This window comes from Anguilla anguilla, chromosome 5 (genome assembly GCF_013347855.1).
Source record: "Anguilla anguilla isolate fAngAng1 chromosome 5, fAngAng1.pri, whole genome shotgun sequence".
NCBI classification, from domain to species: Eukaryota; Metazoa; Chordata; class Actinopteri; order Anguilliformes; family Anguillidae; genus Anguilla; species Anguilla anguilla.
The window spans coordinates 8,556,285-8,572,336 of record NC_049205.1 but is presented as its reverse complement, the minus strand read 5'-3'; the positions used below and the strand labels follow the sequence as shown (position 1 = coordinate 8,572,336).

Here is a 16,052-nt window from a genome sequence, read left to right as displayed (position 1 = left end):
TCACACACACACACACACACACACACACACACACACACTTCTAAGCTTATTGAGAGGTCTGTGGTAAGAAGCAGGTCACAACTCTGTGTCAGCTCACAAAACCCAGGTAAACAGAAGAGTTGGTTTTTAGGTGCAACCTGAAATAGACTGTAGGCATGGACACACATCACATACATAGTATACAGATGTGCAAGGCAGGGCTTCTTAACATGGCTTTTACTGTTTTTTTTACACAAGCAATACCTGTTGCATTTGTTGCATACAAAGACAAGACCTGGCACCCAATACACAAGGCATTTCAGCATTGTAATGTACCTACAATTCAGACATTGCCAACCTCATGACAGGGCTGTCCAACTGGCAACACAGTGACCAATTGCAGCCCACCATACACATAACTTGTGCTCTTTGAGAGATATAAATCTCAACAAAAACACATTTTAAGCATGCAAAAACGCCACGTTACTCACATGTGCAAAGCACTGTCTATAAGCCATTAATTACTTGCAAAATCTAGGCCAAACGTTAAAAGTATTATCACAGGCGAAGTTGAGGCAAAGTTACAACAAAACATATTGGCTAGTTCAGCTCACACAAATGAAACAAGTTTTGCATTAAATTGTTTAAAAGTCAACAGTAATGCGTGTGCTCGGGCATGGGGTGAAGAATGAGTGCCCCTCCTAGGGGGGTGGTCTATATGATTAGTTCTTTCCAGTGGTCCACCCCCCCATTTCTCTCTCGCCAGGTCTTTGTTTTTCCGATAGTCCACCAGAACGCCGTCCTGGAGGAGGTTCTGAATCCTCCTCTGGAGAGTGACCAGGTCCACTGCTGTTTTTTGGTAGACCTTGATGTTCCTCGTCTCCCACAGGACCTGCTTGATGCATCTTTAATGGTTTTTTGTTCACATTTTACATTTAAAACACATTCCTTTTTAAAAGATCAAAAGGAAACAGAAAACACATAGACCTTCACATAATTTACAAAACAAGAAAACACTCAAAAGAAAAAACATTATTTACAAATCAATAATACATACCACCATACTAACACTCACCGAGACAATAATTGTTTTAAGACATTTTTTACATAAAATTTACATTTTTAAGATAAAAAACAACAATGCGTGTGCTCGGGAATGGGGTGAAAAGCGGGTGCCCCTCCTAGAGGGGTGGACTATATGATCAGTTCTTTCCAGCGGTCCATGCCCCATTTCTCTCTCGCTGCTTGATGGTATTAGATTTATTCGAAATGAAGATAAACCAGAGCGTAATGAATAACGGAGATCTGGGTAAGGTTCTAATTTTTGTTTAATGTTTAAAGATGGGCCCACGTAAACGCACTATGACACAGACAATGTTGACCAGGACCACGTGCAGCCCAATATCAAACTTTCCATTACACACACTCTGATTCCAGAAGCACTCCGTTGCCATTCTGAGCTGTGAGGAGAGCACACAGTGTGAAATATACAAAACTGTATAAAATCTCTAACGTTTGCTTACTTTGGTCAGCAAACTGGATTGTGATTTTCAAACCCAACAATGTCTGCACACGTGCTTACATGTAGTCTACTGTGCACATATTTTTTTGCCTTACTAAAAAGAACCTTTTTTCCTCAAACCTTTTTATTCTAATTTTCAAGATATGACGTTCATATGATAAGTGAAGTGCACCTGGAAAGTCAAGGCGGTCTGTGAAGTGATCTACATTATCTTTTTCTTTCAATGTGTAAAGCCTCTGGCTTGAGATTTCTTGGGGGAGCATTAGAGCTGATAACGTCAGCATCACGCCAAATGCGAGAGACATGGAAACCTTGTGTTATTTAGTTATGTGGCGCAGGATGACCCCATCTGTGTCAGCGCGATGCTGGTATGTTCGGATGTACGCTATTACGCGTTTTACGTCCGTGTAGATTGATCATTTTTGTTAAAAACAAATGGTTTAAACAGACAAGTTAACTGTATACTAGCTTCAACAAAATAGGCTACTTTTCCAGGAAACAAAAAGTTTTCATGCATGTTTATCTAGACTACGGTACTCCTCATGAGCCGACTTGAATCAAAGGAATGTATTTAATTTTCTGATGTATGCGTGGAAAGCTATGTTCAGAGCTAGAGTTCTGTTCGATTATTGGTTCATTTGAGTATAGATTTTTAATTTTCTAAAATAAACTAGTGAGGAATTTTATGCACAGCTGCACATCATTTTCCAACGGTCTCCTTTTGATGACGTAATGGGTTAAAGTTCTGACACATCCACAACCAGAAACAGGAAAAACAACTTAGAGAGATGGAATGAAAGACAGGCAGTTAAATCCATAGACATATAAACACCTAAAACAAGTAACGCTGACAATCATAGCGAGACACTCTCTCACCAAAACAGAAGCAACAGGAAGGATCGTGTCATTTTGGATCACGGATGAAGGTACGTGCAGTTGAACTGCTAGCTGGGTTAACACAGCCATACTATGCGTATGCTACCAATCTGCTTGTCACACATGTTAGCTAATAATAGCACGTACAACCACACTGTGCGATATGTGAGTTACAATCCCATTGCATATTTGTGTGTTTTTAAAAAAATAGATATTATAAGACAATTTGTTGACATCACAAAATATCATACGTTAGTTATCTTATACATTAGCTATCCTATTCCGAATGGTCGCTTGACAGCTTCTTGTCACGTTGTGCCAGTCGACATGACAGTGCGTGCTAACTGTCTACTGCTAGCTGACGTTAACGTTAGGCAACGCACAAATGCAGCCTAACTAATTTAACTATTCGGTTTTTGCTTTTACTATAACGTTAACTCAAGTTACACATTTTATGTCAGCTGACGTTATATCACCTGCTTATTTATTTAAGTTACGCTACGTCAGATGTATGCCAAGTTGTTCGCTAGCTACGTAACTAATAGCTATAGTCGAGCTGACTTAATTGGACTTTTCACAATAAGCATTTAACCCTGGGTAATATGCATTCTAGAGCCATTTAAACCCTGGGTTAACAGACGTTTCACACTGTCGAGTTCCGAAGTGGGCTAAAAGCGATTTACCTAGAATTCCCTGGCCCGGCTACGGAGCAGGTATCCCTGTGGGGCTGACTGTTGCCAGACTGAATCGAGGTTAATGACTTGGCGATTAAGGAAAGAAACTATCAAGCTTGATGTTTATATTAGCTGACCGTTGTGTTTTCGAATTGTTCTTATTAGCTTGTTATTTATATGCAAACTGGCAACTAGCTTGCTAACGTTGTCGCTCGCTGGGAAGATGGAAAGTTTTTGTAGCCAAAATGTACATTTTTTTATCTGCTGAGGTGACTATGCTATTAACAACGACAATAGTGTAATAATACGACATTAATTATTATTCAAGGGTTTCATAATTTTCACCAGTTTATTTCCTGTGCTTAGTCAATGATGGTTTGGTGCAAATTCATTTTGCCCGTTTTGCAGAATGGCCGGGGTATTCGACATTGACCTGGAGTCGGAAGACGTCAGTGATGCAGAGGTCAGGGTCCACGTGTATGTGGAGACGGTCTGATAGCGTTACTAACAGGTTCAAATGCTGGACATTATCTTACCAACTGTAATTTGCCTGCCAAGCATTTTCATGAAAATTAAGGTGTGTGTTGTGTGTGTGTGTTTAGGTACACACAATTTGAGTGATGTTTTGCCTGTATGTTACAGGAGGACGAGTGTCACATTTCTGTGGAAGAAACTGATCCGTGAGTTCTCCACACATACTCTGTTCTCTGTCAGTCAGAATTGGTAGGAAATGATAGGGTATGCCCTGGTCCCCAAGTTTAGTACAGAGCGACAGGGTTCTGCTGGTTTTTAATTTCACTTTAAAATCAGTACACAATTCAGACCAGAGCAATGAGCTGAGGTGAGTGTTATCAGCTGCTTTAATTTTATTACTTAGGCCCAGAAAGGGGGGGGGGGGGGGGGGGCATATTCATTACTAACTACCGGTAAATTTCCTCCATCATTTACTATGACTGGACGTTACATTGTCCAATCAGGGACACAAATGGGCCTATACAAATGATTTGAAAACCGGACATTCCAGTCGAAAACCGGACATCTGGCAACGCTAGATTTAAGTGTTGAGTAACAACAAAAACAACCAGACGCTATACCTCTCCACTCCCAGTGAGCAAAAGCCTGAATCCAGACGTCCAGGAGGGTTAAAAGCTAGGTTGAGAGACGATTTGACACAAACTGACTAGTATAACCCCAATTTAGCTCAGGTTTTACCCAGAAATAGTCTGGCTGTGTCCTAGTCGGCTAGAAAACTTTCACTTTTTGAAAGGAGGCAGATACCACTGTAGACACATTTTTACTCTATTGAATTGCTTTGCAACGCATTTAGATTACAGAGCACCGGTATTGTGGGTATAAAGTGGGTGAAGATAGGGGGATCATAGATTGTGCTAGGAACCAAGATATCACACTGTTTTCTGTATCTCTTTCCTCCCTTGTCTCCCTCTCTCCCTCAGTGGACAGATAGAAGAAGTGGAGCTGACTGGTGCCTGTGTGAACAGGGACAGTGAGCGCGTTGGCCCAGAATGCTTTGAGCTGCTGACTGTGCTGGGGAAAGGAGGCTATGGCAAGGTGTGTGTGTGTGTGTGTGTGTGTGTTTATTTGTGTGTGTTTGTGTGTGTTTGTGTGTGTGGCGGGGCGGATGTAGCAGCAGTGTGGAATGTGATTCAGGTAGTTCAGTTTAAAGAGAAACTGTACCATGTAAACTGTACAGGTGTTGTCTGTTCACTGTGCTACATTAACCCTCCTTTTATGTGTGTATATGCTATACCGTGTATCTGTTCTGCATGTTCAATGTGTTTGACTGTGTGTTTGTATACAGTATGTATGTACTGTGTATACAGTTTGTCTGTGCTATGGGTATGTATTCAGTGTGTCTGTGGGAGTATCTGCTGTTTTCATGTATACAGTATGTCTGTTGCTGTGTATAGTGTGTCTGTGCTACAGTGAAGCCCTGTCTTCTCTCAGGTTTTCCAAGTAAGAAAAGTGCAAGGTTCCCAGACGGGGAAGATATTTGCCATGAAAGTCCTCAGAAAGGTAAAGAGGAGTCCCTCTTTGTATTTTTATTGTGTTATTCTTTTATTATCAGTGCTTCTGTCACTTAGTCAATGTCCCCTTGCTGCCCCCCCCTCCCTCCCTCCCTTTCAGGCAAAGATCATATGCAATGCAAAGGACACTGCACATACACGGGCAGAGAGGGAGATCCTAGAGACAGTGAGACACCCCTTCATCGTGGACCTGCTGTATGCCTTCCAGACTGGTGGCAAGCTCTACCTCATCCTGGAGTGTCTCATTGGTAAGGAAGGGGTGGGGGTTTTGGGGTCTGTCTGTCTGTCTGTCTGTGTCCATCTCTCAGCTCTTCTCTTTGTGAGCGACTCTTTGTGTTTGCATAGCTGTCAGCTTTCTTTTGTTCGTCTGTTAATCTGTCTGTTTGCTTGTGTGCTGTCTGGCTCTGTGTCAAGTTAGCAGAGCCATAGCAGTTCAAATATTCATACAGGCATTGAAGTTTATTTTGAGTAAACTTTATTTCATACACTTTTCTGTATTGATGCTAATTGTCTACAGTGGTGTTAATGGTTTCACAAGTTGCTGCAAAAAGCAAAATAAAAGAGGACAGTGAAAAACTTCACTTTGTTGACTCAAATATTTTGGGGAAATGTGCATTAAACTACATTTCCCACAATCCTCACCAACTCTTCACTTCCTCCTTTTGCTCCATGTATCCAGCAGACTTCTATGTGGTTCATCAGTCTTTTTCTCTCTTTACTTTCTCAGGTGGGGAACTGTTTATGCAGCTGGAGAAAGAGGGGATATTTATGGAGGACACAGCCTGGTAAGAGAGGGAGAAAAAGGGATGCGGAATAGACACATTATGGGCACAGGGCAGCATTAATGTACAGACAGATAGTAACTGTACAGTCTGGTATATTACATAATATGAATTTGAGACATGAACCTTCTTACTGGCGTGCACTCTATAGTCCTGAGGGTTACAAAGCCCAACTTATTTTAATAAAAGCAGAGGTCAGTGGTGTAAAACTCAAGTCCGGGAAGGCTGCAGTTTCTGCAGGTGTTTGTGGTTTCCTTTTAGCCAGCACCCAGTTTAGGCTGTGGTCACTAGGTGTGCGGCCTGTTTAGCCAAGCCAATCAGTGGCCAAAGAACATCAGACACTGTGGTCTAGTTGCACACGCCTGGTCTAGATGATCTCCAGTGGGTGTCATTCATTTTGCCGGAAGAACACCATCAACAGTGCATGTATCTCAATGAAAGTTTTGAAGTCGTCAGTATTTTACCATTTATGATCAGGTGGTTGTGATTGGACCTTTTTTGTGATTGACAGTTTCTGTTTGACAGATCACCATCTGACTTTTTAGGTCATGTTCTCACGAGCAGTTTTCTTTCTGATCGGCAGCTTCTATCTGGGGGAGATCACACTGGCTCTGGGACACCTGCACTCTAATGGGATCATATACCGAGACCTCAAACCAGAGAACATCATGCTCAACCACCAAGGTACGAGCCAGGGAACAGATCCTGAAAGCAGGGCTCTCGGTTTCCAGTGAATTCTCCCTTTTGAGGCGCTGTGACGAAAAAGCTCTCGGCATCAATCTGTCACCATGCCTCAATGCCTTCACGTTTCTGTGTCTGTGGGCCTGTCTGTTCTGCAGGGCACATCAAGCTGACAGATTTTGGCCTGTGCAAGGAGTCAATTCACGACGGATCAGTCACACACACCTTCTGTGGAACCATTGAGTACATGTAAGTGCATTGCTCCAGGTACAGACTTTCTGTGGTACCATAGAGTATGTGTGAGGGTAAATGTACAGCTGGACTGTTGTGTTGGTGTCGTGAAATTGGCCCTCTCGCAGCGCTATGGGTTTTCGAGATGTCTCTTTCAAACCCACGGGTTCTGATGTACGGTCGTCTTTGCTGTTGAATCCTTAGTGAAGGGCTCTGTGTGGAGACAGGATGACCCCTCACGGTGCACTACCACTGCATATCTACAGGGGTCACTGTGGAGCTGGAATGCTCCCGCGATTTAATTACAGATGTGCAGTTCAACTTGGTTCCATGGGGAAAATTTACACCAAAAAAATCTTTAAATGGAGGGGGTGTTTACAGTTGAACTATGACTACATGTGCATAAAATACAGTAATTTCTGCACCCTTGTGCCCGCCCTCCCACCCTGCAGGGCTCCAGAGATCCTGATGCGTTCGGGACACAACCGGGCTGTGGACTGGTGGAGCCTGGGGGCCCTGATGTATGACATGATGACCGGATCGGTGAGAGAGGGGGGCGAGCGAGGGAGGGACGAATGCAGAGAGAGAGAGGAATGAAGCAAGAGAGGGAAAGGTAGAGAGGATGAATGGAACGGACAGAGGGTGAAGTAGAGGGGAGATAGAAGGATTTGTTTGATGTGTTCACGACAAACTGAGAGAAATAAGTCTAGTAAATTCTGTTCAGCTGGTTGAGAGAGATGAGGAAGGAAGAGAGTAAACATTAGAGTAGCTAATTAAATGTTGGTAATTAATGTCATGTTTTTAAGTGCAAAATCTAAAGATCTGTTTTAGCTTCTCACTCACAACCTCTGGTGTATTAACACCTGTTCGCCTTCATTCCCCTACTTTCATTTCTTCTCTGTCTCATCTCTTTCTCTATCCCTACATTTTTCGCTCCCCCTTCTCTTCCCTCGCTCTCTTTCCATTCTACCTCTCCCTCCAACTCCTCGTCACCCCCATCTCTGACCTCCCCACCCTCTCCCCTCCCTTGCTCTCTCACTCTCTCTCCCTCCATCTCTCCCTCCTTCACTCTCTATCCCTCCGTCTCCCCCTTTCGCCCTCCTCCGCTTTCAGCCCCCCTTCACAGCGGAAAACAGGAAGAAGACGATAGATAAGATCCTCAAGTGTAAACTCAGCCTGCCCCCGTACCTTACCCCGGACGCCAGGGACATGATCAAGAGGGTGGGATCCGCCCCCTCCACTTTAAACTGCAATTCAAATTCAAAATGAAAATGAATTTCACCTGTATTTTAATATGAGAGGTCTGATCCCCTCGAGGGTGACAAGCTCTGCCTCTTCGCTGCTCGCTCACCTCTTTTTCTCCTGCCCCACCCTCCTCTCCTCTGTCTTTCTCTCTCTCTCTCTCTCTCCCCTCTCCCTCTCCCTCTCCCTCTCCTCTATCTCTCTCTCTCTCTCTCTCTCTCCCCTCTCCCTCGCCCCCCTCTCTCTCTCTCTCTCTCCTCCCCTCTCTCCCCACTTCCCTCCCTCTCTCTCTCTCTCTCTCTCTCTCTCTCTCTCTCTCTCTTTCCCTCCCCTTCTCCCTCTCCCCCCTCTCTTTCTCTCTCTCTGCCCCCCCCTCTCTCTCTCTCTCTCCCTTCTCCCTCTCCCCCCTCTCTTTCTCTCTCTCTCCTCCCCTCTCTCCCTTCTTCCCTCTCTCTCTCTCTCTGTCTCTCCCTTCTCCCTCTCCCCCCTCTCTTTCTCCCCGCCCCCCCCCCCCCCCCCCCTCCCCTCTCTCTCTTTCTCTCATAGCTGTTGAAGAAGAATTCTGCTCAGAGGCTGGGCTCCAGTAAGGCAGATTGCGGCGATATACAGGTGAGAAAAATACCAGTTTTTACCAGTAAGGCCCTATTCATAAAGCATCTTGGAGCAGGAGGTTCAACCCTGTCTTTCTGTGTGTGTGTGTGTATGTGTGTGCGCGTGTGCGTGTGTGCACGTTTGCGTTTGTGTGGGCGGGTGTGTGCGCGTGCATCCACGCATACACTATATTCACTAATCTTACCCTCCATGCACGTTTTCTTTTGTAGAAGCATCCCTTCTTCCGACACATCAACTGGGATGACCTGCTGAATAAACGAGTGGAACCACCCTACAAGCCCTCTCTGGTACTCTGCCCCCTTCTTTCTTCCCTCCATTTTTCTGTTTCTCTTCTCCCTGTTTTTCTTTTGGACCCACAGTCTCATATTTGGGGGAATATTTTTCCGACCTGTCTGGAGATAATCTGAAAACTATTTATTCATTGTTATGACAGTTTATAGGGACTTTGTGACCATCTAAGGTCTTGTACCTTTTTTTTGTGTGTGTCTGTGTGTGCCAAGTAGTCTGCAGTACTCCCAGCCAGGGGATTTACTTCTGAATGTAGGGGATTCATAGGGGAAGTTTTGCAGTAAGATGTATGAGAGTCAATGGCAAATTGTGTATTTTCAGAAGAAGGTATGGGGGACAAATTACAAGAAATTTGTATGGGACTCAATTGAATATGGGGGGTTTTGAGTAGTTTTTTAAGGGGATTTATTCAGGCATCTGGCAACATTGCTTCTAGCAAACCTCGGATGTTGTCAGCGGTAACACTGCAGGCTGTGAAGACTGTTAAAATTGTGAAAGACCAGCCCTGACCAGAGAAGGTCTCTGCATTGCTCCGTCCCTGCAGCAGTCGGACGAGGACGTGAGCCAGTTCGACAGCCGCTTCACTCGCCAGACTCCAGTCGACAGCCCCGACGACACCTCTCTGAGCCACAGCGCTGACCACGCCTTTGCTGTGAGCTTGATGCTACGCACACACCCGCCAGGACACACCTGTACACACAGACACGTTACACCTGTACATGTACACGTACATACAAGCACATCACATTCGTCAGAGCCATCTTCCCTTTTGTACTCTTTCATACAAATACATCATACCTGCCAGAACACACCTGCACACACACCTGCACATGCAAACACGTTACACCTGTACATACACCTGTACATACAAGCACATCACACTCGTCAGAGCAATCTTCTCTTTCATACAATCACATCATACCTGTCAGATTACACCTGTACGCACACCTGTACATCCCTGTCAGGCCACACCTGTATACACACTGTACCTGTTTTCAAACCACGCCTATATTATACAGACACATCTCACTCACTTCTGAGTCACATACCTGTTTCACCTGTTCTCACACCTGCGTTCTTTCACAGGGCTTCACCTATGTGGCCCCCTCAGTGCTGGAGAGCCTGAAGGAAGGGTTCTCCTGCGAACCCAGGACCCGCCCCATCCGCCGACTCAACAGCAGCCCTCGCACGCCCATCAGGTGGGAGAGGAGAGTGCGCCCTCTTTATTTTTTTTTTTGTTTTACCCCTCCTCCTACCTGCATCAAATTCAGATGGCCAAATTCAAATTCAGATGACCAAATTCAAATTCAAATGTTCAAAAAAATTCAGATATCCAAATTCAAATTTAAATGTCCAAATTCAAATGTTCAAATTCAGATTCAGATGTACAAATTCAGATTTAGAAATTCAAATACAAATGTGATTTACTGGTATAATTTTTTTAAATTGCAAATTTGACTCAGATTCCCTCTCTCTCACCATCTCCTTATCTCCCTCTCTCTCCTTCTCTACCCCCTGCTCCATCTCTCTAGTCCCCCCAAATTTTGTCTGACAGAACCCTTCAGGGCCAGTGTCGACGGGGAGGCAGAGCTACCTACACAGACCAAGCCCCTGCCCTCTGAAAACTGTGCCACCCAGCCAATCAGGACCCCCGGGCGAACCAAGAAGAAAGGGCACAGAAGTGGCAGATGAAACCTGATTGGTTCAAATATAATTGCTTTCTCAGGGGCCTTGTACCACTCTTGACGTTATCACAAACTTTCTGCCAGCAATGTCTAGTCAAATGTGCTGTTACTCTGGCAAGGTAATGTGTTTTGCCAAAAAATGTCTTACTCTCATTTTGTAAAAATCAGTGAGACGTCCATGTGAGGTATTCAATGATCTACCAACAACAAGCAGAAAATAATTTAATTGCGAAGAATTAAGAAGTCGGAAGATTGTCAATATTGTTGTCATTGAAATGTGCTGCTCTTTGGACTTGATCTTACGGAAGCTTTCTCTACCCCATAACTGAAACACTGCTGAATTGACTTTGTATGCTTGCAACCTCCTCATCCTGTAGTTGCGTTATGGAAAGTCGTCTAATGGACGCACAGTACAGTAAATCAGGAGGCTCTGTGCAGCATGCAAACGTGTCTATCACAGTGCAGCGCGGACAGTTGCTCGTATCGAGAGTAATGTGGTTAACGTGCTATAACAGCTAGCTCGTCCTCATACGTAACCTACGCTGAACTGTATCCGAAAACAAAAAAAAACACTGTAAAGTATTGCTCCACAGGTCACTGATGTTTTGCAGATGTAATATGAGATATAATTGAGATTGTATGAGGTCATTATTTTCTTGTTGCCAAAATAAGGGAGAAGGGTATCTTGGGGGTGCAGAGGAATGAACAATATGGTGTGGCTGCAGTAACGGGCCAGCAGATCACAGCGGTGCGGTTGGCGCATGAGGTGAAGAGTCCGGTATGAGAAGAGGGGATTGTGTGATACCGTTCTGTGTTTTCTCTCGGATATGTGATGAACCACATTCATTTCCTGTGATGTCATCACTGTTTCAAGAATTGGAGGTGAGGGTTTGGTGTTAAACGCTGATACTGCATTACACCGGGGTCTGCATTACACCGGGGTCTGTTTTATGACTATCAATGCTTATTTAAGTTTGCTATTGCCACAGTATTAATAGAAGTTATATTGCCCATGGTGTTGCACTTTTATGATATATTTTGACAGGGTATCAAATATTGAGCTTCATTCAGTTCAATTGTAAACATACCAGTCCTCAAATATTTAAGTACTTCAACTCTACGGAATAAATTCTTGAGTTATATTTTGTTTCATTTAATTTTTGAACAGTTTTATTTTTTTATTTAACCTTTATTTCACCAGGAAATACCATTTCATACTTCATAAAAAGGAAAAAGAAAAATTATTAATTAATTTAAACTCACGGTGAAAGAACATCATGAATAGAATTTATTTGCTGGTTGACAATGCATTCCCATTACACATGTATACATATTACACATTACATACATGAGATTTCCTATGAAACGTGGAAGTCTATAATGTGATCAACTGCACCAATTGTTTATCATACAAATATTTTACAATTGTTCAGTTCATTGTTTGATTTTAACATTGTAATATCTGCAGCTGTAAGCGCTCCAGATATATGGGTGTCAGAAAATACCAGTTCTCCTCCTCATATCATCTTGTATAGCGAACGCACCCCCCCTCAATTCACATTGGTTAGCCCCCCGCCCAACACCCCTGTCACTCTTATTCTCTCTGTTTTTCACAGTGCTGTGAGGTCGCACTCCTCCATCCCCCCTTCCTTACTTCTCTCCAGGAGAACCGCCTCTCCGCTCTTCCCTTCTTCCTCTCTGTCCTCACACTGACTCGGGCCCTTCCCTCTCTCCTCATCTTCCTCCTTGCCCTGCCTGGCCCTCTCCCTCGGGTCAAACCCCTCCATGCTGGAGTAGTCGTCTGAGGAGTCCTCTTCCTCCTCCTCCTCCCTCTTCTCTTTCTCGACCTCTGCAGCCATCCCATTCCCAAGCTCCACATCCCCCTCTCTCTCGCTGTTCCCCTCATCCTCCTCATCCTCCTCTTCGTCCTCCCGCCCCCCGCTCTTCCCGGGCCACAGACGGATCCCCAGCCAGCTCAGGGCGGCTCTCGCTCTGGCCACCGCGCGCCCCAGGCACCCCCACGCACCCCGGGCCCAGCGGCGATTTCGGAACAGGGACAGGACGTACAGGAGGAGGATGAGCACGACTATCAGCACCACCAGGCTGACGACGATAGGGACGGAACTGGAGGAGCTCGGTACTGTAGGGCTTTGCGGCGTTTGACTACTCGTTGTCGGGGTGCCCTTGACGCTCGTCATTTCCCGGGGCTGTCCGTCGGTCCTGCCACGTGTGATTAGCGTGGTCGGGCCAGGGGGGGTCGTGGGCTTGGTGATATTCGCGTCGGGTCCCGCGCTTGTTTCCGTGGCAGCCGAGACGGTGGTGTACAGTTCAGTAGCGGGACGCTCTGATTGGTGAGCCTCAGGTGTCGATGTAGAAGGGGGAGTCCACGTGCTGTTGTCCATGGCATGTCCCAGTACAGATGAGCAAAAGAGGGCCAGACAGAGTGTGCTCAGGTGCACTGCAGGAATGCCCGCCATTGCGTCTGTGAACGAGAAAGATATTTATCACTGAAATTTTTTTTTAAATCAGAGAGAATGTGTGTAAATGAAATTTTCCGAATGTAAGTATTGAAACAACAGTTTGAAATACAAACAAAATATGCACCAAGAGCTCAGATTTCTAAGTGGGAGCTGAGGTGGGTGTCCTTGCTGACATTTACTGGAAGGATCACTGAGTGCGGAATCAGTTTGTGTCATACCACATGCGCTCAAGCATTATTTACTTCACAGTTACTTGCTCAGCCACCATTCGTGCCCTGGACAGATAGCTCATAATTCTGTTAGTTCGGTTTCTGACACTACCAGAAACACATTCAGGTCAGTCGTACAGCTGAAGACGAAGGTGAAGCAGCTTTCTCAACGGAACGACGACGGGTCCCCGCCCAGGAAGTGAATCTAGGGCAGCCAGGCCCTTCAGATGCCCAACGCTTTGGCCCCTGCATCGCCTGCGGTCAGGGGCAAAACTGTGCTGTCCAAGCCTCCACTTTTCCCGTAACGATGCTGCTAGCACCAAAAAATGCTTAGAAACGCCCCAACCCCAAACCCCCCCAGCACGCACACAGGAAGTCCCCAAGCGCTCCCAGTGCAGGTGTGACTCACTGGCAGGAAGTCAGAGTCGTTTGAAAGCTCTTTTTGAAGTTGTGACAGCCGCCATCCTCCTCTCTGTTCTTCACCAGCCCTCCGTCCCCGTCTCCCACGTCCTGTACAGCGAACCTCCGCAGAGCCGTTCCTACTGTACCGAGCGCAAGCCTTTTTTTACGACAGCCCGGGACCCCTGCCCGGAGCTGGAACCCGTCGTGCATGGGCGCGCTCGCTGTGTCTGGACGCTTGAGCTCCTAGACACTAGCCTAGCTATCCGTACCAACGGCTGAGTGGCAGCTAAGGGTGGCGGAAGGGAGGGGCGGGGTGCGAAATGGAACGATGGAGCGGGATGGAAGGGGGAGAGGGGAAGAAAAGGGGGAGGTAAAGGGGAGGTCAGAGATGGAGGGAGGAAGAGGGAGAAAGGGATAAGCAGAGATGAGAACAGAAGAGAGTGGAACTGAAAGGAGAGGGGATGCAGGGTATAAGCGTCATACTGCATTGCTAACACTGTGAGGCGTAGCTGCAGCTGGGGTGTAAATCGGACCGAATCAAAGAGTCCCGCTCACCTTCTCAAAAGTAGTTTTCGGGGTCCTGGGTTTGCAGTCGGGACGGGGGTCTGCGGGTCCCGTGTTTGGGCTCGGAGAGTTTTGGGGTCCTGGCTTTGTGATCGCAGGGTGGGTGACAGCTGGAGGCAGCCGAACAGATCTCAGGGAGAGCAGCAGGTAACGGCAGACATGCGGTCTACTTTGAAAAAAAGAAAGAAAAAAAAAGGGTGAGCGGGAGAGAAGGAGGCGGGGTGAGTGCAGACGAAAAGAAATGGCGGGTAAGAGAGAGAGAGCGAAAGGGTGAAATAGATTTTTTGTTAAAAATATAGAATAATTCGGTGGTGTTTTTATATGTAATTTGTAAGAGCTGCATGGATTAGCAGAAGAGCACATTGTTTGTGGTTGGGTGGTGTGGCAGACAGAAGGGGGAGGGAGGAAATGATGATATCTGAAACGATGATGAGTGAGTAAATCAAAGTTTGAAAGGCACTGCTGTTAAAAATAAAAAACAAAACAAAACAAAAAAACAGTATTGTGCAGGACTAAATATTCAGCTATATGAATGCGTCGCATTTAAAAACTGCCCTTGTCTCACCCAATTGCTTCCACCCTGAAACAAGCGTCTACCTCATGGAATTCAAACTGCTTTTATTAATTAACTAAAAACTATCAGTTTTTAAAAAATCTAAAAAATAATAATAGTCATTTTCTGTCACATTACCAAAGAGAGACATTGCATCATGGTGAGCTTCAGTCAAATAATTATTAAAATGTTTATGGCTCCTTTTTGAAGTCATGTTTAGAAATACGGTAGCAAGCATATATGGCACATTCCCCCCTCCCATAAAACGTGTTGTGATTTTAAAAATATATCAATCAATCCTTTCAAAAAGTATAAATGCAAAAAACAGTAATAAAAAAAAACTAAATAATATTGTGACAAAGTACTCTTGGTAGAAAGGGGAAGCTTCAGGACCTCAGCAGTTCACGTCTGCATTTGTCACGTCGCTAAGCAACAGTGTTGGCAGGGTAGACCTGTGGTGAGGTGTGTGGGTTGGTAGGGTCTTGGAGATGCTGGCAACAGTGAATAGTGTGAGATGACCACTGAATAAATTAAACTGATGACTGAACTTACTGATTATGAGAAATATTTCTAGTTGAGTTTTGGGGACATCTAGTGTAGGCAGTCGTACCACAACTTAACTGCAATTTACAGCACTATTAATTTGGAAGAGGTAGTGGATTGCTTCACTCCATGTGATACTCATCGCATAGACTTTTGAACTAGCGAATGTTCTCATTAACATAGCTTAACCTTTTAAACAAGTCCTTATAACAATGCTTTGGATGTATAGCAGTTGACTTTCCCAACCGAGGCACTTGAACCTACGTCGTCATGACTCTCTCCAAACATCGGCCCATTGTCAATTCTTGCACACGCCTCTGCACAGGCACCACATCCTGTTGTCAAGTTACCACCTGTAAGAGAGGCACAAAGAGGCATTTTAACCTTTTCCTGAGACAAATTGAAAGAAGAACACTGCGAACATGCAGTACCTTCAAATGAATTATGAAACACAAAAAGTTTTCATTCATTTATAACTTCCTAATTGGACATGAAAAAATGACTGAAACATGACTGAAAAAATGCTGCTTTTAAAACAAGACTAAATTAACCATTTTCATAAATCAAATGCAATTTTGTTTGTAGACATTCTTAGCCATAACTACTTACGTGATTCCTTATCCCTTAAGGCCACTGGCTATTCACAGAATACCCTTTTTACATTTATTTTTGCTGAACACAACA

The 16,052-nt window shown here is 44.9% G+C and overlaps 2 protein-coding genes across 7 annotated transcripts; one reads left to right on the top strand and one right to left on the bottom strand.

Moving 5' to 3' along the window:
* Positions 1–1,846: 1,846 nt before the first annotated feature.
* LOC118227797 (ribosomal protein S6 kinase beta-2-like) lies at positions 1,847–11,759 on the top strand. 4 transcript variants are annotated; one of them, XM_035418710.1, is made up of 16 exons: positions 1,847–1,869; positions 3,460–3,514; positions 3,694–3,731; positions 4,506–4,620; positions 5,017–5,085; positions 5,197–5,344; positions 5,824–5,881; positions 6,462–6,562; positions 6,718–6,808; positions 7,243–7,333; positions 7,904–8,011; positions 8,579–8,641; positions 8,854–8,931; positions 9,477–9,584; positions 10,019–10,131; positions 10,465–11,759. In XM_035418710.1, exons 2-16 carry the CDS (start codon positions 3,461–3,463, stop codon positions 10,622–10,624), a joined length of 1,395 nt encoding a protein of 464 aa, XP_035274601.1. In that variant the 5' UTR covers positions 1,847–1,869; position 3,460; the 3' UTR covers positions 10,625–11,759. The 4 variants fall into 4 exon arrangements, with proteins under 4 accessions (XP_035274601.1, XP_035274599.1, XP_035274600.1 ...); XM_035418708.1 differs by lacking the exon at positions 1,847–1,869 and adding an exon at positions 1,959–2,427; XM_035418709.1 differs by lacking the exon at positions 1,847–1,869 and adding an exon at positions 2,507–2,542.
* Positions 11,760–11,882: 123 nt separating this feature from the next.
* LOC118227802 lies at positions 11,883–15,717 on the bottom strand. Of its 3 annotated transcripts, XM_035418721.1 has the most exons (3): positions 15,633–15,717; positions 14,264–14,441; positions 11,883–13,099 (listed from the first exon to the last, which is right to left on the bottom strand). In XM_035418721.1, exon 3 carries the CDS (start codon positions 13,092–13,094, stop codon positions 12,228–12,230), a length of 867 nt encoding a protein of 288 aa, XP_035274612.1. In that variant the 5' UTR covers positions 13,095–13,099; positions 14,264–14,441; positions 15,633–15,717; the 3' UTR covers positions 11,883–12,227. The 3 variants fall into 3 exon arrangements, with proteins under 3 accessions (XP_035274612.1, XP_035274611.1, XP_035274613.1); XM_035418720.1 differs by lacking the exon at positions 15,633–15,717 and having other exon boundaries at positions 14,264–14,632; XM_035418722.1 differs by lacking the exons at positions 14,264–14,441; positions 15,633–15,717 and adding an exon at positions 13,716–14,065.
* Positions 15,718–16,052: the final 335 nt, after the last annotated feature.

Excerpts from the sequence above, each read along its gene's own strand:
- LOC118227802 (XM_035418721.1), bottom strand. The coding sequence starts at position 13,094 with ATGGCGGGCATTCCTGCAGTGCACCTGAGCACACTCTGTCTGGCCCTC.
- LOC118227797 (XM_035418710.1), top strand. The coding sequence starts at position 3,461 with ATGGCCGGGGTATTCGACATTGACCTGGAGTCGGAAGACGTCAGTGAT. Across the intron at positions 3,515-3,693 it reads AAGACGTCAGTGATGCAGAG|GAGGACGAGTGTCACATTTC; the intron begins GTCAGGGTCCAC and ends TGTATGTTACAG. Across the intron at positions 5,345-5,823 it reads CATCCTGGAGTGTCTCATTG|GTGGGGAACTGTTTATGCAG; the intron begins GTAAGGAAGGGG and ends TTACTTTCTCAG.